At 35.9% G+C, this 22,413-nt stretch overlaps 3 protein-coding genes across 4 annotated transcripts; 2 read left to right on the forward strand and 1 right to left on the reverse strand.

Moving 5' to 3' along the window:
* Positions 1 to 2,897: 2,897 nt before the first annotated feature.
* LOC116032286 (homeobox-leucine zipper protein ROC1-like) lies at positions 2,898 to 9,509 on the forward strand. Its single transcript, XM_031274782.1, has 12 exons — positions 2,898 to 3,058; positions 3,180 to 3,297; positions 3,530 to 3,715; positions 4,307 to 4,451; positions 4,657 to 4,922; positions 5,564 to 5,665; positions 6,764 to 6,865; positions 7,113 to 7,244; positions 7,665 to 7,848; positions 7,946 to 8,211; positions 8,662 to 8,751; positions 9,159 to 9,509. Exons 1-12 carry the CDS (start codon positions 2,898 to 2,900, stop codon positions 9,507 to 9,509), a joined length of 2,103 nt encoding a protein of 700 aa, XP_031130642.1.
* A 3,050-nt stretch (positions 9,510 to 12,559) lies between these two features.
* LOC116032870 lies at positions 12,560 to 15,399 on the forward strand. Its single transcript, XM_031275610.1, has 3 exons — positions 12,560 to 12,742; positions 14,304 to 14,383; positions 15,150 to 15,399. The coding sequence occupies exons 1-3, from the start codon at positions 12,632 to 12,634 to the stop codon at positions 15,217 to 15,219; spliced, it is 261 nt and encodes an 86-aa protein (XP_031131470.1). The 5' UTR covers positions 12,560 to 12,631; the 3' UTR covers positions 15,220 to 15,399.
* A 130-nt stretch (positions 15,400 to 15,529) lies between these two features.
* Positions 15,530 to 19,993, reverse strand: LOC116032252 (glutamate receptor 3.4-like). Of its 2 annotated transcripts, none has more exons than XM_031274742.1 (7): positions 19,866 to 19,993; positions 18,930 to 19,302; positions 17,520 to 18,862; positions 17,090 to 17,367; positions 16,935 to 16,966; positions 16,422 to 16,831; positions 15,530 to 16,345 (listed from the first exon to the last, which is right to left on the reverse strand). In XM_031274742.1, the coding sequence occupies exons 2-7, from the start codon at positions 19,222 to 19,224 to the stop codon at positions 15,899 to 15,901; spliced, it is 2,805 nt and encodes a 934-aa protein (XP_031130602.1). In that variant the 5' UTR covers positions 19,225 to 19,302; positions 19,866 to 19,993; the 3' UTR covers positions 15,530 to 15,898. The 2 variants fall into 2 exon arrangements, with proteins under 2 accessions (XP_031130602.1, XP_031130601.1); XM_031274741.1 differs by lacking the exon at positions 19,866 to 19,993 and adding an exon at positions 19,450 to 19,668.
* Positions 19,994 to 22,413: the final 2,420 nt, after the last annotated feature.

Consider the following 22,413-nt stretch of genomic DNA (forward strand, 5'->3'; position numbering starts at 1 on the left):
ACAGGTTTACCCGTTATGTTTCACGGGTTGAAAATTTGAACTCGTTAATCTTAACGTGACGTTTTCGTATTTAGCCTTATCGTGTCGACCCGTTAACGAATCCGTCACAGTGAACTGCTAGTGGAGAAATGCGTGAAATGCTTACTTTTACACTTCTGTCATAATAATTGATACCCATAAATAGATGATTAAATTTGGAACGAAATCAATAATCAAGCCCCACCGCGGACCTAATTTATGGTGGGCTTTTGCGGGCCGGCCCGTTAGGCCCATAGGCTAGGATTCATACAACCCTAGCCCGCCCCGCGCCGGTTGGCGGGCCCAAAATGCAAGTTTGCATTATTTTTACTTACTTTCAACTGCATTCTCAGCTACATAGGAAGACAACCGAGAATTCTGTTGTACCAGGTGATCTGTACGACTGTACTGAAGGAATTGCTTGTACTCTTATAACTTCTCTGGATAGCACTAAGGTATACTACTAATGCTTACTTTTACACTTCTGTCATAATAATTGATACCCATAAATAGATGATTAAATTTTGAACGAAATCAATAATTAAGCCCTACCGCGGACTTAATTTATGGTGGGCTTTTGCGGGCCGGCCCGTTAGGCCCGCAGGCTAGGATTCATACAACCCTAGCACGCCCCGCGCCGGTTGGCGGGCCCCACGTGCTTTTGGCTCTTTTTTTTTTTTTAATGTGTACACAAAGTGTTGTGTACACATAAATATGAATATATATTTATAAAAATAAAAATAAAAAAATTGCGGGTCACGGGCCAACCCGCAGCCCGCAGGCTAACCCATGCGGGTCGCGGGCCTTAGCGGGCTAGGCCCGCTTCTTCGCGGGCCATGTTTTTTGTAGCCCTAACCTGCCCCACCGCAGGGCGGGTACGGGCTAGCCTACGGGCTTCGACCCACTTTGACAGTACTATCACAACGGCATTTTACCACATTATTATATTATTGTTATTATTATTATTTAAAAATTTAGGGTATTGGTTTTAAAGATTGCGCTTTTAGTAGGGCCTTATTTATTTACAAGAACGGGGCCACCAAAACCTAAAAACGGCGCTGCCCACCCGCTCTTAAGACGCAACTATATATACGTTACGTTGTCTATCTGCATTTGTGTATATATACAACTAGCTACCTTTCTTCCTCTCAATCTCAAAGAGCTAGAATTCAGCATTATTCATACTAAAGTTCTTTTCACAAGTATGCCAACTTTTCTTAATTGTGTTTCTATCAATGTTATGCGCTAGGCGCTAGTCGGACGTCCAGAGGCGCCTAGAGCGCTTAAGCGGTGGTGTTTAGGCGTCGCCTAAACGGTCAAGTAACTCAAATATATCGTCTTCATTTTTTCACTCAGGACTAGGAGTTGTTAGACTGTTATAATCCCCAAACTAGTAAAGTGCATATGTTAAATGATTAGTTGAGTACATAGCTGGAGAAATATGCAAGAGGAGTAGTGGCAAAAAAAACCACTTGGCCTAGTTGGGCACTGTCTCAGTCGAATTAGGTTTCCGACTCGACTAAGTTAGGCGCTCAAATCGGCTGAGTTAGGCACCCAACTCGACACCTAGGGCGCCTAGTCAGTCAGCCGACTAAAAGTCGCCTAGGGCTCAAATCAACTCGACCTTGAGACAACTAGTGCCTAGTCGGTGTCTGCCTACTCGGATTTTTATTTGTTTATTAGATTTTTATTTGTTTATGATTTGTTTGGCAGTTTTCATTTGAAGGGTTTTTAAGGTAAACTGATTTATTGACATGTGTTAAGGTTTGTTATTTGTGAAGGTAGGGATGGATATGTCAACTGGAATTCCGATGAGTCGACAGGAAATGATGGAAATAAGTGGAAATGACGGTGCAGGGCTTGGTGCTCAGGTGACATAGCTCATACTCAATAATAAATTCTCCTGTTTGATTTACCAAAAAAAAAATAAATAAATAAATAAATTGATAATTTCTTTTTTCACAAATTTGATAAAAACAGATTTTACCTTATTTGGTTATAGGAGAATTTATTATGTTTCTTAAATGGGAGAAAAACATATATATTGTTGTTTGGTTATAGGAGAATATAATACATTTCTCAAATGGGAGAAAAATAGATTTTATCTTATTTGATTATTGGAGAATTTATTAAGTGAAAAATGAATTCCTTAATGTTAGAAAAAAAAATAAAAGAGTTTCTTAATCTTCCTATATATTTTATTTTTTACGTTTTTTGAGAAAAAAGGTATAACATGAATTTTTATATTACCCTCACATATCAAGATATTTGAGTTTTTATACTAATAATTCTTAAGAACTTATTTTTCTCTGACGAAACAATAAAATCAATATTTCAAATAATTTTTTTAAAGAGTTAATCTCATCTGAGCTCCTTCAAGTATAGTAGTTTTGCCATGTTTAGTCTTAAACATTTAAATTGACCACCCATGATCCTTTGACTTTTAAATTGTTACCCTCCATGGTCCAAGTTAATCAGCCATATATATGGTCCTTCAAGTATTAAATTTTAACCGTGATCCTTTTAAGAGGATCAAGACAGGTTAAATTTATCCTCTTTGATAATATTGTTGGTGTAACTTTGCTTAAAATGTTTCAAACTTTAGATTCAATACCCATGTTCAAAATGTTTCAAATGTATAATTAAAAAATTTCGTTAGTAAATTAGATTCACAACATAATCTCCTTAGATTATATATGCTTTTAAGATTTTGACACAAACAAAATTTAATGTACTTTTGACATGGACGATTCTGATCCTCCGTCTATAATCTTGTCATTATTTCGTGTTAGTTGACCGTCTGTAAAGCTTAATTGAAAAACTTTTACCCTTTTCTACAATCAACTAGCAATTTGGGTGGTAGAAATCAGCAACAGGAGATGGCTTCAAACGCATCGGAAGCTATAATGCCGATGGCGGTTACGGCCAACGCCGCCACCCCTCCCGACGGTGTTATGGTTGATTCCGATGAACCAACGAATCAACAGGGAAGAAATCGCCATCACCGATACACTCATGAACAAATTCAAGAATTAGAAACGTAATAAAAAAATCTTAAAATTCAAAGCATAAACTATTATTATGTGTTTTTTTTTTTTTTTGATTCTTAGTTTGATAATATCATATTATTTTTATCTTATTTTTTTAAAATCTTTTTATAGATTTTTTAGAGTCTGTCCTTATCCGAATGAAAATCAAAGAAACGAACTGAGTCGTGCACTAGAACTGGAGCCTAATCAGGTTAAGTTTTGGTTCCAGAACAAACGCACCCAACTGAAGGTATATGTTTCACAATTAATGATTTTTAATTTTGAAATATTGTCACATGTAACTATATTATATACTTGATGAAATGTTTTCATATACTTATAAAGCACAATTTATATTAATATTGTTGTTAAATACAATATGATATAATTTTAAAACATCAATTTAGTATGTATACTATCATTATTATGCAATCAATTCAAATAATTTTGAAAAAGTAATTTTTTCTTCAATTCTTTCATAGGCTTTAAATGAACACGAATATAACTTACAACTTCACAAGGAATATGAGAAGCTCCAAGAAGAAAATTTACAGTACAAAATAGCTCTCGCGTGTATACGTTGCCGCCAGTGTGGTGTCCCTTGCATCAATGGATTTGTGGTTGAAGAGCATCAATTGAAGTTAGAAAATACTCGACTTAGAAACCAGGTATTCATGAATATTTCTATCAATTTCTACTATATATACATTTTTTTAGAGTTAATTCCACCCGTGGTCGTTCGTTTTTTTGTGGCAATTCCAAATTTAACCCCAATTTTTGTCATGCATTTAGCATTTTGGGCTATTATTTTTTGAACACTTTTAGTCATTCTCATGACTTTTCGTATTTTTAGTAAGGGTGTTTTTGTCTTTTCATATTTGTCTTTTGTTATGTTTTTGGTTTCAACCGATTTAATTGGTTTAGGACTTTAGGTAACATCTGATTTTTAGTAACCATATTTTTCAACTGCTTTTTAGTAAAGTCCTAAACCAATTAAACCGGTTGAATCGGAAAATTAACCAAAGAAAAATATGATGATACAAAAATTCCCTTACTAAAAATTGAAAAAGTTATGAGAATGACTAAAAGTGTCCAAAAAATAATACCCTGGAATGTTAAATGACAAAAAGGATAGTGTGAAACTAAGTTTAAAATTGCCACCAAAACACAAGAACCTCTGGTGGAATTAACTCTTTTTTTTTTTTTTATGATTATAAATTCACATTTATCTTATGGGTGTATGTGTGTATTGACTACAGATTTATAGGATTTCTTCAATTGCTACAAGGTTTAGGTTTGGCATGATGTCTTTATTACCTATGCAAAACGAGGCTCCCTCGGAGGTTAGCTTCACTACAATTCCTCCTTCTTTTGGAGAAGTAGTAAAGATTTATGGAAACAATGGTGAGATAACGCGAATAATCGAGGGACGGATAGATGTATTAAGGATTAATTGTATTACCTTAACAGTTATATTCATTTGCAGTAGAATAGGTCATTTATTGTTCCTACTAATATGTAACTTCTTCCTAGGCTTTCTCAGTTGTATCACTATATATTCTGGTTATCTTAATGTAAGTATTATCGCTTTTAGTCATACTCTTATAAGATGTCGAGAAACCAGTCATAACCGAGCTTGCACTATCGGCCATGAATGAGTTGCTTCAGATGACACAACTGAAAGAGCCTCTTTGGGTTTCAAGCGTGAATCCTAATATAGTTGTGCTAAACAAAGAAGTGTATGGAAGGCTTTGCTCTAAAGGAAGAAGTATTGCAATAGCAAACCCTACAGCAGGGTTTAAGACCGAGGCTTCTCGTGAAAGCGCATGTGTGAAAATAAACCGTATTCAGCTCGTTGATGCTTTCATGAACGTGGTAATTAAGTCCTTTATCAATCTTGATAAGTCACCCATATTTATAACATGAGCATATTCCAATTTTAGTCCTCAACTATATATTGTTTTATTGCTACATTTAGGGGGTGTTTGGTAAATAGATGTTAGCTAATTATTGGGTTAGTGGGTTTGATTAGCTGATAGTATTAGCTGATTGTAAAAAGATACGGAGTATTTGGTAAATTAGTTGTTAGCTATAGCGGATTTTATACAAAATGACTTTCTCAAAAAGCTAATAAAAAAACTGCTTTAATTTGAGCAGCTTTTTGAATTTTAGCTTTTTGCCGCAATAAAGTGTTACAAAAAGCTAATTAACCAAACACTTATATTGATTATGTAACCAAGTCAAACAACTAATAGTGATCAAACAAGCCAAAAATAGATGATAGGCTAACTATTTTACCAAACAAGGCCTTAGGCCTTAGACAATGCCACAATAGTTGAGAACTAAAAGTGAAATTTTATCTCACTATAATAAGCATAAACCCAAAACTTTTATTCCATTTTAAATATAATCTCTGAATACAAGTATTATCTTCAATTCATATCATGTTCATGTTTAATTTCTTTCACATTAATTAGTACTAATTAATATTTTATAATTTACTTTATGATCTCTAGGATCGTTGGGCAACAATGTTTTCTAACATTGTCTCTAGAGCTGTAACAGTTGGAGTTATATCAATTGGTGCGGCAGGGAATTATGATAGAGCTTTACAAGTGGTAAAGTTTGAATACTATTATTTTTCTTTTGTATGCATGGTTGATTACCAAAATTTCACTAAATTATTGTTACGTTAGTTATCAATGTCATAAGTCTTTCTACGTGGTTTGATGCATATTATACTTTAATACAATTAATTTTTTTCAAATGTAAATAATAATAAATTTATGAATCACACGTTACAGATATATGCAGAGTTTAAAATACCGACACCACAAGTTGCACTAAGGAGTTACTACTTTGCAGAAAATCACTAACGGAACATGGGCAATAGTAGATTTTTCTATAGACAGGTATCTGTGCATGGATCCAATAGACAAATGCATGAGAAGACCATCTGGGTGCCTAATTCAAGAAGTTCCAAATGAGTGTACAAAGGTAGATATAATCCTAATTAATCATCTTCCCCCCCCCCCCCCCCCCCCCCCCCCCCCCCCCCCCCCCCCCCCCCCCCCCCCCCCCCCCCCCCCCCCCCCCCCCCCCCCCCCCCCCCCCCCCCCCCCCCCCCCCCCCCCCCCCCCCCCCCCCCCCCCCCCCCCCCCCCCCCCCCNACATTTAGGGGGTGTTTGGTAAATAGATGTTAGCTAATTATTGGGTTAGTGGGTTTGATTAGCTGATAGTATTAGCTGATTGTAAAAAGATACGGAGTATTTGGTAAATTAGTTGTTAGCTATAGCGGATTTTATACAAAATGACTTTCTCAAAAAGCTAATAAAAAAACTGCTTTAATTTGAGCAGCTTTTTGAATTTTAGCTTTTTGCCGCAATAAAGTGTTACAAAAAGCTAATTAACCAAACACTTATATTGATTATGTAACCAAGTCAAACAACTAATAGTGATCAAACAAGCCAAAAATAGATGATAGGCTAACTATTTTACCAAACAAGGCCTTAGGCCTTAGACAATGCCACAATAGTTGAGAACTAAAAGTGAAATTTTATCTCACTATAATAAGCATAAACCCAAAACTTTTATTCCATTTTAAATATAATCTCTGAATACAAGTATTATCTTCAATTCATATCATGTTCATGTTTAATTTCTTTCACATTAATTAGTACTAATTAATATTTTATAATTTACTTTATGATCTCTAGGATCGTTGGGCAACAATGTTTTCTAACATTGTCTCTAGAGCTGTAACAGTTGGAGTTATATCAATTGGTGCGGCAGGGAATTATGATAGAGCTTTACAAGTGGTAAAGTTTGAATACTATTATTTTTCTTTTGTATGCATGGTTGATTACCAAAATTTCACTAAATTATTGTTACGTTAGTTATCAATGTCATAAGTCTTTCTACGTGGTTTGATGCATATTATACTTTAATACAATTAATTTTTTTCAAATGTAAATAATAATAAATTTATGAATCACACGTTACAGATATATGCAGAGTTTAAAATACCGACACCACAAGTTGCACTAAGGAGTTACTACTTTGCAGAAAATCACTAACGGAACATGGGCAATAGTAGATTTTTCTATAGACAGGTATCTGTGCATGGATCCAATAGACAAATGCATGAGAAGACCATCTGGGTGCCTAATTCAAGAAGTTCCAAATGAGTGTACAAAGGTAGATATAATCCTAATTAATCATCTTCCCCCCCCCCCCCCCCTTCTCTCTCTCTCTCTCTCTCTCTATATATATATATATATATATATATAATCAGTTAAGAATCAACATTAACTTGCAAATTGCGAACTTGTAAAGGATTGCACTGCAACTACTACATAATTGCATTGCTATGGCTCTTGAACATGGTTGAAAGACCTTGCGGTGCAATCATATAGTAATTTTCGTGTAATCCTTCACAAGTTCGCAGGTCGTAGGTTAAAGTTAGTTCTCACTTGGTTATGGACCTCTATATATATACACACACGCACACTTGTCAATCAAATAAGATTGTGTAAGGAGCACAAATAGTGCACTAATAAGTAGTAGTTTACTATGCTAATTAGAATTTTTTTTTTTTTTTTGTGACATTTGGTCTAGGTTACCTGGGTGGAGCACATTGAAGTAGATAATGATGACAATGAAGTTGTTAGTATTTACGAGGCACTGCTTAATTCTGACATGGCATTTGGGGCTAAACGTTGGGTCTCAACATTGCATCAAAGATGTCAACGTACTGCGTGCACAATGTCTCTAATTACTCCTCCCGCTAATGAAAATTTGGGTAACTGCAGATTTTTAATTTACATGCTATAATATTTGAAAATTACTAAATAGTTTACTTATATGATTCTTTAATTATTTTGTTATAAATTTTGTAGTGATAACTCCCAATGGAAAAAAGTCCACATTTAAGCTTGTAGAAAGAATGGTGAACAACTATATGTCCGTAGTGAGTTGTTCAGTACCCTTGCAGTGGCAGATTTTATGGGCTGGTGCTGATAATGTTAGAATCATGACAAAAAAAGTGTTAAACGAAGCAGGAATTCCTTCTGGGGTTCATCTCTCTGCTGCAACTTCTTTTTGGCTCCCCATTGAACCAAAAAGGGTGTTTGACTTCCTTAATGATAAACACCAACGAGCTAAGGTACTTTTTTCATAACTAAACAATTTTCTATTTTTGCACTGGTATAGAACTGCACATCCATCAGTGTTGCAAATGACTTTCGGCAACTGTTGTACAATAGTGGCGAATGACAGGGTGCTCAATGCCGTTGACTTTCCGCCACTGTTGTGGAACAGTGGCGAAAAGGTGAGTCATCTGCCACTATTCTTAGATAAGGATTGTGGCAGATTTTATTTTTCTTTAATATTCACTTTCTGCTACTGTTGTTGTTGAAGAACAGTGGCGAATTCATTTTATTGTCACCGTAAAAATTTTTTAAAGAATACACTACCATTCTTAAAACAAAAGTGACTAAATATTAGTCTCTTATGTTATTTTTTGTACTTAGTGTTGACATGTGATACATCTCAACTAATATAATTAAGAACTTATCATGGTTACACTAACATCTTTTGTTTTTCTTAATTGTAGTGGGATATCTTTTCTTCTTCATGTGCTTTGACAGAGGTGGCTCACATCATCTATGGCGGAGAAATTGAAAACTCGGTCTCATTATTTAGGGTATATCACATACCATAAGTATTTTTTTAAGTTAATGTCATATGGGTCCTCCGAGCATAGTGATTTTGTCAAGTTGAATCCTTAATTTTCGTAATGACCACTCGCAGTCATTCAATTTTCAAATTGTTACCATCCGTGGTCCAATGTAACCGCTCGCATGGTCCTTCAACTTTCAAAATATAACCAGTCTTGATCCGGCTAGAAGGGCCACGATTGGTTAAAATTTGATACTTGAAGGACAATTGATAATTAACTTGGACTACAAATTGTAACAATTTGAAAGTCTAAAGAATTATGATTAAATCCGACAAAAAAATTATACTGGAAGGACCCTAGATAGTATTAACTCGTGTTTTTCTTTATGCATACTTTGCCCATATTAAACAATTTTTGTTAATAAAAATTAGGTGGAGAATCCGAGCATGAGCAATACGATGATACTACAAGAAACCAGTTCCAGCTCGACAGGTTCCTACATTATCTATGCTCCAGTTGAAACCTCGGATATGAAACTGGTTTCTCAAGGTGGTGATTCAAAACAAATACCTCTTCTTCCCTGTGGATTTGTCATACTCCCGGATGGACGACCACCTGAAACGGGCTCTAAAACGGGCTCTAGTGACGGGTCTCTTCTAACGATTGTCTTCCAACTTCTTGTTGATTCTATTCCTACTACAAAGCTTTCTCCTGAATCAGTTACCATGATAAACCAGCTTACCATAGAAACGGTGGAAAAGATCACGAGTTGTCTTTTCTAAAACAGGGATGTATGATCTTATTAAGGTTGCATGTTTAACCTTTTTAGGATTCTAGTGAAAATTTGTTTTGTTTTTGTGTCTTTTATGGAATCTAACGTTTGATTGTTGGAAACTTTATAGAGAGATTAATATTCATAATTTATATGTATGCGATGTTGTTGGAAAAAATAGTAAAAATGACATTTTAAGTAGTTATTTTTTTATACAAATATATGTAAGGTCGAAAGTGGATTCGGGTGCTTAACTTTAAAGTGAGATGAAGGAAATGATATATTCTACGGTCAAAATGAATAATGGGTAAATGAGACATTGAGTCTCAAAATAGACCTATTTTAGTTAGAAAAATAGAGATAGAGAAGGCTTCGGAAGAAGTTTTCTTCCCACATTGAAAAGATATGTGAGTTTGCCTTAATATATACACAATTTCCTTTAGAAGGAGCTTGAATTGTATAGTACAAATGAAAATTTGCAGCCCAAGCAGCTTGGGACAATAAGACACTCCTTCCTCCGGAAGAAGTTAATTGATCTAATAACTTTTTCTTTTTGTTCTTCTTCATCCAAACGACTCAAATTTGAAAATCTGAACCTTTCATTTTAGTGCTTGTATTTTCGAATTATTTCCAACAAAGCTTAAAACCGTACCTTATTTCCTTATTTCCCGTAGTAAAAAATGTCTTCGCCCAATTTTCCACTTAACAATGCGAATAACAATAACAACAATGGTGAGAATGACAATGAAGTTGCACATTCCAAAACCCGATGAACTTTTGTTCGTAGACTGATTGTGGCATACAAGGATATATCCTTACGATGTAGGTTGATAAATCTTATTTTATGCTATATTTCACCCCGTTCTTACCCCTTTGTATGTTCAATTGGGTTTTCAAACTAAATGATGTGTTTTATGCTTAACTTTTCTCAATTGCACTTTGGAGAGAGAAAATTAGCTAAAGGAAACAAAAGTATTTCAAAAAGGAGCAAAAAGACATGAAAAGAGCATAAGGAAGGCAGACTAGGAAGAAGACGCGCAAAAGGAGCAAAGTAGAGACCTTGGAGTGGAGGCGAATGCACGCACGAGCAACTACATGCCTGTGCGTAGCCAGTACATAAAAGACAGGTTGGAACAGGCATTCTACACGAGCACTGCAAGCTCGTGCCATGCCAATGTGCCCGCACGGGCGTGTGACTGCCTGTGCGGCGCCAATGCGTCGAACCCTGGACCTGTGATATAAATTCTCATTTTTCCAGATTTAAAAGGGGGCAACAACAGTAGGCCAGACATATAAGGTTTCTCTCTAAAAATCCTAGATAGGTTTAGCTTAGATTTTACTATTTTTTTCTCTTGAAGAAATTGTACTATTTTTCATTCTACACTCTTGGATTTGGGTGGATTCTCCCTACCTCAACTTAGATTCTAGAATAGGGAAGTTTCCCATAATTTATCTTGCTTCGATTTATGTTATGCTGCTATTAAATAATGTGTTTTATTTATGTGATTATGCTCTACAATTTTGAGTAGTAGGTTTACAGGTTTGGATTAGGATTGTATTGGTATTCATGTACTTAAATATGTTAATCTTGCATTTATTCGTTTGATTACAAGGCTTTAAAGAAGAAAACCAAGAATTTTCAGGCTAATGTGGTTGAACAAAGTAGTCAGAAAGAGGGTGAGATGAGCTCCAATTAGTGCAAGTGGTTCATCAACACCAATGGAACAAGGCATCTTTGTTGCAATTGTTAGTTGTTTTGTACTTTCCAGATAATCGAGGGCGAGAAGGTGTGGATGAGAAATTCTGCCCAGTTTGTTCTAGAAGACACAGGCAAGGTGATTTTGAAGATGACCTTTGAGAAGGAGCTGACATTGAATAATGTGATGTATTTCTTGACCACAGGGACCATAAATTGCCCTCACACTGCTACTAGTGAGATTCGATCCCTGATCTTTGCTTCCAATCTTCAGTTGAGCTGCTCATGTGTGCAATTTGAATACATTTCTTTCTATCATGTTTGGTTGATAGAAATTTGATTTTTTTTTTAAATTTCAATTCTTTAAATTGCACATATGTTGAGAAGAAAAAATAAGCGTTAGACAATATTACCCTTACATATTTTTTGTGTATAAGTGCTTTTTACTCTTTATACTAATTATTTCTTAATAATTTTTTTCTCCCAACCAAACACTAAAATAAATATTTCTAGTAATTTTTTATGGAATTTTAATTTTAAAATTTTTTTTCAGAGGAAATATCATTTTTAGTCCCTCGACTATAATATATGTATTAATTTTGGTCTTTGACTATTAAAATTTTCAAATTAGGTACATGACTATTTAATTTGTATCACATTTGGTCTTTGACTATTAATATTTTCAAATTAGGTGCATGACTATTCAATTTATATCAAATTTGGTCTTACCGTTACATTTTTTGGTCAAATTTTTGATCAAGTCATCGGTAACCGACTAATTTATTTAATTTTTATTTTAAACAATTAAAAAAAAACAAAAAACAACGCCGGCCACCCCCCCACCCCCCTTCTTCCCTCGTTTCTGGATTAGCTGGTCACCAATGACTTAGTCGAAAATTTGACTGAAAAATTGGCAAGACCAAATGTGATACAAAATGAATAGTGATGCATCTAATTTGAAAATTTTTATAGTCAATAACCAAATATGAAACAAATTGAATAGTCATGAACCTAATTTAAAAATTTTAATCGTCAAGTACCATAATTGATACATGTATTATAGTTAAGGGGCTAAAAATAATATTTTCTCTTATTTTAAATGAACCAAAGTAATAAATAATAAGTGATGTCAAGGACCTTGTGGTCCAGTGGCATCAAACCCTTCCCTTTATATGGGAGGTGGTGGGTTCGAGTCTCAATACAGACGTGGTAATAGAGTTAGTAGTATTCAAAAAAAAAAAAAAAAACTAACAAGTGATTGAATTATACCATGGGTATAATTGTATAAAAATGAACACACGTGGCATTTCTCCTAAATATCTATATGTATTTTAATTTTTAAATATGAGTCCGACCGAGAGATGAGTATTTTAATTTTTTTCTCCTTAATTCGAATCCCAATCTCTGAACAGATTTTGAGCAGAAGGGAAACGGAGATGAGTGAAAGAGCAGTACCCAGAAGGGAGAGTCCATGGGGTTTACCAGAAGGAGACACAAGACAGCCAAAGCCTCACCGATGCAACGACCGTGCTGAGGATGTCATCCAAGTAATTCATCTTCCTCCTTAAACCCTCTTTAAATCTTTGCGTTCTTTCTGTTTGTTGAAATGCTTGAATGAAATTCTTTGGTTTTTGGATTCCTTTTTCCAATATATGCAATGTTTTTTTTATGGATGCATTTTGTGTATTGTTTGGATTTGGGATTGGGCGTTTGTAGAGTGGTAAAGCCAAGTGCTTGACATTCCAATTGTTACACAATGTACCAGGGATCACTTTACAACATTCAAATTATATGACTAGTTAACATCAATTAATAAATTATCTATATACTACAATTAATTAACATAGTATGGATCTACAGTTAAAATATTATGTCACCACAGTTAATAAATTATGTGGCACGTAATATGTTAATTATTGCACACACATAATCTAAATGTCATTTTGAACCGGGTCCATAGTTGGTCTATGGTAATGTGGTATAATTTGCCTTGACATTCCTTGTTCTAGTTGGGAAGAATACTCAGTTCATGAAAAAGAAATAAAAAAGGTATTCTTTATATTAATAGCTTTAGGCCGGATTGTAATTTCCAAGGGTTAAAAATATACATGTATTGTGAAAAGGGAACTATAAATCAATTAAATCCTTGCTCTCTTGTTCATCACCAAATGAAAAATTATAAAATGAATTGTTTTCATACATCTGTAAGGCTATAACATTGAAGTGCCTGTTTGCACATAGTCAAAATAAGTCATTTTTGTTTTGTCATCATTAGCCACAACTTGACCAATTAGTTCTTAATCCAATCAAACTTCTACATCTTCCCCGACCCTCCTGGAAAGCATTTAACTAAATTAAAGAGGAGAAAATATTGCGAATGGAAGATTGGAAGGCATTGAATAATGCACGAGTGGGAAGGTGGAAGTACTTTGATACTTTGGAACCATTGCATATTTGATTGGTTTGTTACAGGAGTTGATGGATGTTGTGAGCTGTGACTCTTTACTTGTTCTAGTAGTTCTAAGAAGTTTAGTAGTTAAGTTGTTTTGTTTCATTGGCTAGTTCAATGATCTGGTGGACATTTCACTTTATGTTGTGAACCTAACACTGCATACTGCTGATTAGTGTGAAAACAGAACGAAAATCCAATAACCCTTCGTTGAATTGGCCAGGGGATGCTTCCCCCTAAGATGTAGCCCAAACAAGTTAAAACATTAAAAGTGATGTTATGGATTAATAAATATAAAACTGGAAGTTTGGAATGATTTTTTGAAACCTTTTATGATTAAGCTTGTAAAATAATGGATCTGCCCATCTTCTATAATCTACTCAACTAAAGGAAGAATTTCAACCATGAAAGCTACTGTATCCTTCATCCCTCACAATTATGCAATTTAATAATTCTTCTTTAGGGCCTATTATAGTATATTTTAGAAGTTCTTTGTGTAATTTTATTATCTTCAGATGTCTTAAAGCTATTTAATTGTTTAGACGTTTCTATGGGGCCATGGATTCTAGATTATCTTGGCTGGCCTTAAAAGTACGTTTCATCTTTCTTCTACCATTTGTCTAATACATTTAACATTTTTTTGGGTCAAAATTCTGCAGGCATGTTTTGAAGGGAACCCATTCAAAACAGTTCCTGGTCCTTTCAAGTTGTTCTGGCAGTGTATGCGCTCTAAGCCTGGGTATGATAATCAATCTTTCTGCACTTTAGTTGACTTTTCATGAAGTTGCTCATTTTTGTTTCTTTGAGATTTTGTTCAAGTTTTGTTAACAGTCTTAAAACGGTTCCCAATTTATTACATCAGCATATTAGGACATGGAAAAATATTGATAAAGAGGTGCATGGACCATGTATCCTGCAGAAAAGAGGAAAAATTGGAATATTTTCTTCAAATATTCTTGAAAGGGTTATGGACCTAGTAGCATAAGGAATTTCAAAACTTTCCTTGAAGCCGTCAAACACTTTCACGTACATGATACAACACATGTTCTAGTGTGGACCTAATAGAAATAAGGAAGTTTAAGACTTTCCTCGAAGCCATCAAACACTTTTGCATACAACAGTAACACTTTTTGCATGGAACTTATAGAAATACTCCATAAGAAAGTTTAAAACGTTCCTTGAAACTGTCAGACACTTTTTGCAATTCATCTAAAATCATTTTATTGTGGCAAGAATGTGACTATCTGTGTGCATGGCTAGCTGTTGAGAAGGATCTTCCTTATCTTTAAGCTTTTATACTTGAGTGCCCTTCTAAAATTAGACTGAACTGTAATGTAGTATGTGTACTTGAAAAACAAGGATAATAGTGAGATATATCAGGAGGTTCAACTTGAAACTCCGAATTGGACCAGGTGGAAGATAGCTAAGTTGAAACTTGAAATTATGCTTACTACTGATATCAAGAACTTGAACTCACTATGATTAATTTTTCATTTGGTTTGCAGGGAAGAGCCCACAGAGCCATTCACTTATCTGCAGTTAGATCCACCGAAGAGGGAAGTAAAACTTGAGTGAAGCGTCTTCTAAACTCAAGTCGATATTAGAGTCTTTTCCTTCCTGTGCCCCAATCCTTGTCTATGACAAGGTTTCTGTACCAAAAATACTGAATACAATATTGTCTTGTTTCTATTATCAGTAAAGTGTCATTTTCACAATTTTGAGCAATAAAGATTCCCAGTATCAACTAGTGTTTCACTTCTATTTGTTCATATATATATATGTGTGTGTGTGTAAATATATATATGTGTGTAAATGAGAATAAAAACAACAGCAACCCTCCCCACTGCCCCCCTCCCCTCCCCTCCCCTTTCTCCCAACAAGTTACTGAAGAAGTTGACAATTTAATGACTCTTATTCATGATTTCATTTTGTTGTTGAACATCCATGTTTGATTGAATCTACAATGTACAAATCATTCTCTTCCCAAGATGAAACAGAAACCATTCCCTGTGAAACATCAAGGCAGTTCCTCCCAGTCTTGACTTGTCTGATGCAGGAATCTTGTGCACCTTGCCAAACAAAATTACAAATCTATTCGCCGGTTTCATCTATATTTTCCTACAAAGGTGTAAACACATTCTACTATCCCTACAGAACAAATCTGATGTGACATGGGGCAGTGATTAGGTAAGTGCAAGGAATTGTATTGATCATGTACAAAAACAAGTGTGACAAAGCCTACTGAATGTCATTCTCAGGGTGCACTTTCCTGCACATCTGAGCTTTGAGTAAGTTGTGGCTTGCTTTCACTAGTTGCCTTCTTTTTCAGGATTTCTTTAATTTCAGCTTCTTTTTGATCAACAAATTTGATCAGGCCTTGAAGGCTGCAGCTGTTGGATGGCCCGGGCTCAGGCGTAGAAGGGATCTCCTGTTGCCTAGCCTCGGGTGTATACCTGCGATACTGCGAGCACACCCTGCAGGAAAACAACAGAAGAGCAATGAAGCAAGCCACGCCGCAGATCAGAAACAGGCCCCAGAAACTCTTGAGAGAAAGCCGGTTGTCATCAATTTGGTTGTCTTGGATCGCGCAATCATCTTTGGGGAGCCATTTGTCGTGGATTTTTTGGAGTTCTCCTTTCTCAGAGAGTTGCAGGATTGCAGTTGACATATCTACAGCCAGAGGGGAGTCTCTTTGAAATGCCTGGGAAACCAAAACCGAAAGGTCAGTTATAAATTGTTGACAGAACTCATCTGCAATATGAAGCTTGGTGACTTACAAAGCCCCATCCACTCTTGGTGAACTCCTGCCCAACAATCCTGTAATTGCAGTTGGTGCTGGACAAGAAAACCTCGATGTAAGGTAGCTCATCAACTATGGCAGCAACCCCGCCCCCTCGTGGACCTCTGTTGAGGGCTTGGATATACTCGTCTTGAGTTTTGAGTATGCGCAGCCGGGACTCTGCAACATTCATCTCTTCAATGAGATATCTGTACGCAAAAGACCCATCCTGGATTCCTATGGGATCAGAGCTCGAGATCAAACTGTCAATCCCTTGAATCCCTGTTGCGAGTTGCTGCACTGTGAGGATCGATGTCAAGCTAGCTGTATAACTCGAGTTTATGATTAAAACCACAAACAGCCACAGAATCAGCACCAAACGTCCTAGAGTGCCCACCGTGTTCTCCCCTGCATTCAAGCATGAGTTCTCATTAGTCTTCACAGTTGATGATTAGAAAACTGCAACCAAATCAAGCAGAAGATGATGGACAAACAGATGGGTTTCACTTACTGTGTGAGAAGAACATTGTTGACAAACTAAACCTGCGCGCAAATGCAGAAGTATTACTCAAAAAGGGAAATTTCAATGCAAAAGTACAATGCTGTGAAGATCTTTAGCTTCTGAGATGAGTAATGACAGGTATAAGCAAGTCAAGAGATGCTAACCAGAAGACTGTAACAATTTGCTGGCTAGGTGGACCACGAAACTCATGGTTGATCCGATGCTCAAGAATCCAAACAACAGCTCCAACGAAGAAAAAGAAAAGGCCGGTGACACACCACATTTCCACTGTAAATGGCTGGAGGAATGCCCACGGACTGGATTTACTGTCTTTGACAAGCACAACTACAACTAGTCCAGATTCCATAAAAGGCTGCGTGAAGTCCACAATCCTAGTCCGGTTCATAGTTATGGTAATATCCCCAACACCTGCATCATATTTCTAAATAGCAAGGTGAAAATCAGTAAATACCAAGAACAATGTTCATCCTCCCAGATTTCTCGGAACTAGGATTGACAAAACTATGCTGTTTATGTGTGGAACACAAGGAAAAGTATTAACTAGAAATTTGCAGATGAAGTAGCAGTACTTACATTTTGTGCAACGTCGTTCACAAGGTTGTTGAAGTAGGGGTTCCTTTTGCCGTCTCCATACAGAACATAGACATGAGGAACAGGGTAAGGCAGCAACTCTATAGCAGCTTCGAATATGTCAATGCAGTATCCCTTCACCCCTAAAGGTCCATCATCTTTACTTACAAACTCTTGAAATGTGACGCGAAATGGCACTGCAATATGCAATGGATTCCCGTTGTCAGGGAATACCCACCCTCGAGGCAGTGCTGTAGTTTTCCCAGGCCATGTAGGACTGTCGAGATGCTGATTGCTGGTTGAAGTGTTTGGAGGTTTCGCATATAGAATCTCTGGAGCAACTACCGAGAGGCCAGTATAGTTTGACCAGTAGCCTAGAATGCGCGATCCATTCCCAGCAATGTTGAGGATATCGAATGCAGGATGAATCAGGTTCTTCTCTGCATCAAATTGGACCTGACCAGTAAGACCTGTGAAGTTCACTCTGGTAAGGATGTCAAGCAACTTCTGGCCTTGATCAAATATGTTGAGAGATCTCAATTGGAGGGCACTGCCTTTGGTATTACTCAATCTGGGGTCACTAGAAAAGGTCACATTTCCACCTTCACTGAAGAAAACATCAAGAGCTCTTGCAAGTAGCCACACTGAATCATAAGCATAGAGAGCAAACGAATTAAACCCCGCAGAGGCTTCTTTCTCACTGAAACTTCTCCAGCGCGATGCAAACCTTTTCTTCTGATCAGAATCAGGCGTGTGATGGCGAAGAGCAACTACCCCGCGCAGGAGATCCATTGTCTCGAGATTAACTGTTTGTGAAGAGTCTAAAACAGAAGGAAGCCAATCCGTAGCAATCCAGACATAGCCACTCGATATCATATTCAGACTCTTTGCTTCCGAGAAAAGATTTAGCCCAGAATCAGGATTTACATGCACCACATAAACTCGCGATTCCATCAGGTTCACATTGGACAACAAGGTATTGATCTCTTCTCTGGTGGCTCCGGGGCGTAAGGCTGCCTTGTAAGAAATCTTGGCACGTTTCGCAGCAAGAGCATCGCCCAGAACAGATATCCCATTTCTGCCGTTATCATCATCAACAAATATGGCAATCACCTCCTTCCATCCAAAGTAGCCTATGAGATCAGCCACAGCCAGCATTTGGAAGCGATCATTCGTGACAGTGCGCAGAAAGAAAGGGTTCTGCAGAGAATTGAGGCTCGGGTCTGTTGCCCCAAATGATAAAAGCGGGACTTGAAGCTCATTCACTATATGCGTTATTACATGCGCTATTCCTGAGGATTGCGGCCCAATTGCAGCAACTATGTTGCTTTCCATCACCTGCAGAGCTACAAAAACACAGCCTGATGAGAACCAAATCTGTTGCAGATAGAATAAGAGCAGGTAAAGAAATACCATCAATCATTCCAATGAATCCACTGCAATTTGTATCCTGCATTATGAAGTTCAACTTAGTGCCATTGAGAATGGTCGAGTCAGAATTGACATCATTCGCTGCAGCTTCCAGGGCAGGCTTCACAGACTCGCCAATAACCGAATGGACTGTGAACATAACCCCAACATTCACCTCCTTCGGCCTAGAAGACGAAGGAGCAGTGTCGTTTTCATTCCCTCCAAGGACTGCCAGAGGCACCCATATGCAAGAAATGGCCAACAGAAAGGCTCTCCTCAGCCATACATGGACCCCCATCTCTCTACTAGCTAGCAGCCAACTACTGCCCTTTTTGAGGAGAAATTCACATCACCATATCTTCAAGAAATCAAGCCCCTGCTAAAAGACATATCTTGTAAGTAAAGCTCAAAGCTCAAATTCATGTTAAAAAGTTTTTGATTCTTTTGAATACCAACAATTCACTTGTTCAAGAAGACAACTTTCCAATTTCAAGATTTTTTTTTTTTTTTAAGAGAAACTCACCATCACCATGTCTGCAAGAAAACAAGCTCCACCTAACAAACAGATGAAGAAGATAAAAGCTTAAAATTTCAACACTAGCTTGGGCAGCTGATAGAGCCCCCACCCAAAGAATCTTGAATGAAGAGAGTTTTCATGACTTTCACATGTTATGAATAGGGCAATTTTCTTTATCTCTCTTAAACCATTCAAATTCCACACCAAAAAAATCCAAATAGTACAAGACAACAAAAGTACCAATAATTCCAACCTCAGGAAAAAAAAAAAAATCCTAGCCAGCCAATGCCAAAACTCACAACATTCCAAATATAACTAGATTACACTATAGGCCTATATATGGTTGTATGAATAACCATTAACATTAACAATATCTACAAACAATGTATAAACCTTAATCCATGAATTTTCTTTGGGCTCACCATGCACACTGCACTATCCAAGCTTCAAAGGGCTGAGCAGTCTGACAATATAAAAAATACTAATGACAAGTGCACATCAAAAGATTGCCTAAAAACAGTACTTTTTTAATAGAATGGCAAAGTTTAAGATATTCATGAATGTAAATGGCACTTATATAATTAAGATATATAATTAAGAAAATGCCCTCAAGTACATAGAGTAATTGTAAGATGCAATTCTTTTTCTTCTTTGGGTGTGTTAGAACAGTCTTGCAAGCTCAGTAAAGAATGATTCTTGCCTAGATAGTTGCCTAGCCCTCTTTTGTTAAGTTTCTTATTCTCACTTTACAGTTCTACAATCTTGCAGCTTTTATCACTCAAAAGATGAGATTGTATTATATATTATTTATACAATCCATTTTCCTATTGGAAATTATTATTTTTAAAAAATTGAATGTAATTTTTTATATAACTCAGGTTTTTTGGTTTCACAGAACTATATCTTAGACCCCATTAACCCACCCTAGGCCCATGACGAGGTAAATCAAACCAATTTAATTTTGAGACAAAACACTAAATTGTTCACTTTTATGAATAAGGTTAAGGATCTTAACCCAAATCCAAATTTCCCATGTTCATGGCAGTAAATTTTTATTCCAACAATCATGTATTTGAGTTTGCATTCCAATATTTTATCTATGAAAAAAATTCTCAAGTCTCACTTCATAATTTATAAGACGACTGTAATAAATATTTATATACCAAATTTGATGGTGAACCATATATATATATATATATATATATATATATATATATATATATATATATATTGGAGGCTGGGGGTTAGGAAATGCTGATAGCCTGATAGTCTCAATTAGACAAATGCCATCTTAGTAATATACATTAATTAATTGATTAATGGGAAACCAATAGATCTCTTAATTTAACATTATTTATCCAATATATCATGTTAGATACAATTTTTTTTTTTTTGTTTGTTTGGAGTTATACTATACTAAATTATGATACGCTGAAAAGGAAATGAATAATCAAAGTGCTAGGTAATTATTTTCGCTACAATTCTCTTTCACTTTTAAAGTGAATCTCACTATCATATTCAACATTCACAATTCAACACTATTCTTTTTTACATTCCTGAAATTCTAATGAATCTATAAAATATAATATAATAATAATACAAAATATTATTAACATTTTTTCTTGAAAGCAAATATTATTAACATTTAAAATTATTATAAAAAATTATTAACAAAAAGACCTTATGCGTCACTTTTATTTGACCAAACGGATGGTTAGTGGAGTATTATTGTCGATTTGTCGTCATCTTGAGAATAAAGAACGATGTGTGAATGGGCAGGACGTAGCTTTCATCAGATTGGTGTTGTGTGGGGCCCAATGGTGCTTGTGAACCACGTGGATTGGCTAATGCCTACCATTATACGGTATATCATGATCCACAATGCATTGTGGACCATGGTCCCAAAACGCTGTCATTTTATTAAGTAAAGAAATGGTTGCCGTTGAGTCCTAACGGAGCTCTGTAAATGAAACTACAGTTCATCTCAAAAGATACTGCCTTACATTTGTTTTTATATTATCAAATTAAACTGTAGTTATATCAAAATGATATTGTAATTGTGTTGAAAGGAAACTGCAATGTATATAAAATGAAACTGAATATATAACAGTTTTATATATTTGGGTGTATATTGTCCAATGAAAGTGTAGTTATATTGGAATGATACTGTAGTAGTTGTGTTGAAAGGAAACTACAATGTATTATAAAAGAAACTATATTTGTGTTGAAAGGAAACTGAATAACATTTTCACATATTTGAGTGTATAATGTCGAATGAAACTGTAGTTATATAAAAAAGAACTGTAGTTGTGCTGAAAGGGAATTGCATTGTATATAAAATGAAACTGAATATGTTAGACACACAGAGTTAACGGTGCGGATCGGAGCCATTTTTGCCGTTTATTTTCATTAATCAAAACGACGTCGTTTTGATGCATGGACCACCATGCATTGTGGATCGCGATCCACAGTAAAATTTGTGGGCTAATGCCTACCAATACGATGTGTATTTTTTAATGGAAAATGTTTCATTTTTTATTTTTTTTAGTACTACCGACTCAATTATAATATACTATATGTTCACGAACTCATGACCTCACAGTTGGGAGAGCCACTTCGTGCAATGTAAAATGTTTTCTTTGCCTCCTAGATTTCACATTCTGTATTTTCCCTTTTGATGTGACATTCATTCATTGGTTGCCATAAATTAATTGACATCATCACTAATTTAAAATAGAATTTAGCTATAAATTAGATGTTGCCATATCATGAGGGATTGATTGGAGGAAAAAAAAATATTAGGGGTCTCTAGTGTTACTCTTTTTATTAAGTTTCTTAATTTCGCCGTACTATACTTTTAACCTTATAAATTTATCAATCATTATACTGGCGGTAGAGGTACTACTCCCTCCTCATTGAGGAGGCGGTTGCCTCCTTCGTCTCGACTAGGTTGGATGGAGATCGATATGT

The sequence above is a fragment of the Ipomoea triloba genome, chromosome 10, assembly GCF_003576645.1.
Source record: "Ipomoea triloba cultivar NCNSP0323 chromosome 10, ASM357664v1".
In the NCBI taxonomy this organism is placed as follows: domain Eukaryota; kingdom Viridiplantae; phylum Streptophyta; class Magnoliopsida; order Solanales; family Convolvulaceae; genus Ipomoea; species Ipomoea triloba.

Coding starts and splice junctions, on each gene's coding strand:
- LOC116032252 (XM_031274742.1), bottom strand. CDS start 19,224: ATGGGGGTCCATGTATGGCTGAGGAGAGCCTTTCTGTTGGCCATTTCT. Junction 16,832..16,934: donor AACAATGTTCTTCTCACACA/GTAAGTGAAACC, acceptor GCTTGAATGCAG/GGGAGAACACGGTGGGCACT. Junction 16,346..16,421: donor CCAAGAGTGGATGGGGCTTT/GTAAGTCACCAA, acceptor TTGGTTTCCCAG/GCATTTCAAAGAGACTCCCC.
- LOC116032870 (XM_031275610.1), top strand. CDS start 12,632: ATGAGTGAAAGAGCAGTACCCAGAAGGGAGAGTCCATGGGGTTTACCA. Junction 12,743..14,303: donor GTGCTGAGGATGTCATCCAA/GTAATTCATCTT, acceptor AAAATTCTGCAG/GCATGTTTTGAAGGGAACCC. Junction 14,384..15,149: donor TGTATGCGCTCTAAGCCTGG/GTATGATAATCA, acceptor TTTGGTTTGCAG/GGAAGAGCCCACAGAGCCAT.
- LOC116032286 (XM_031274782.1), top strand. CDS start 2,898: ATGGCTTCAAACGCATCGGAAGCTATAATGCCGATGGCGGTTACGGCC. Junction 4,452..4,656: donor AAAGATTTATGGAAACAATG/GTGAGATAACGC, acceptor TACTCTTATAAG/ATGTCGAGAAACCAGTCATA. Junction 8,212..8,661: donor ATAAACACCAACGAGCTAAG/GTACTTTTTTCA, acceptor TCTTAATTGTAG/TGGGATATCTTTTCTTCTTC.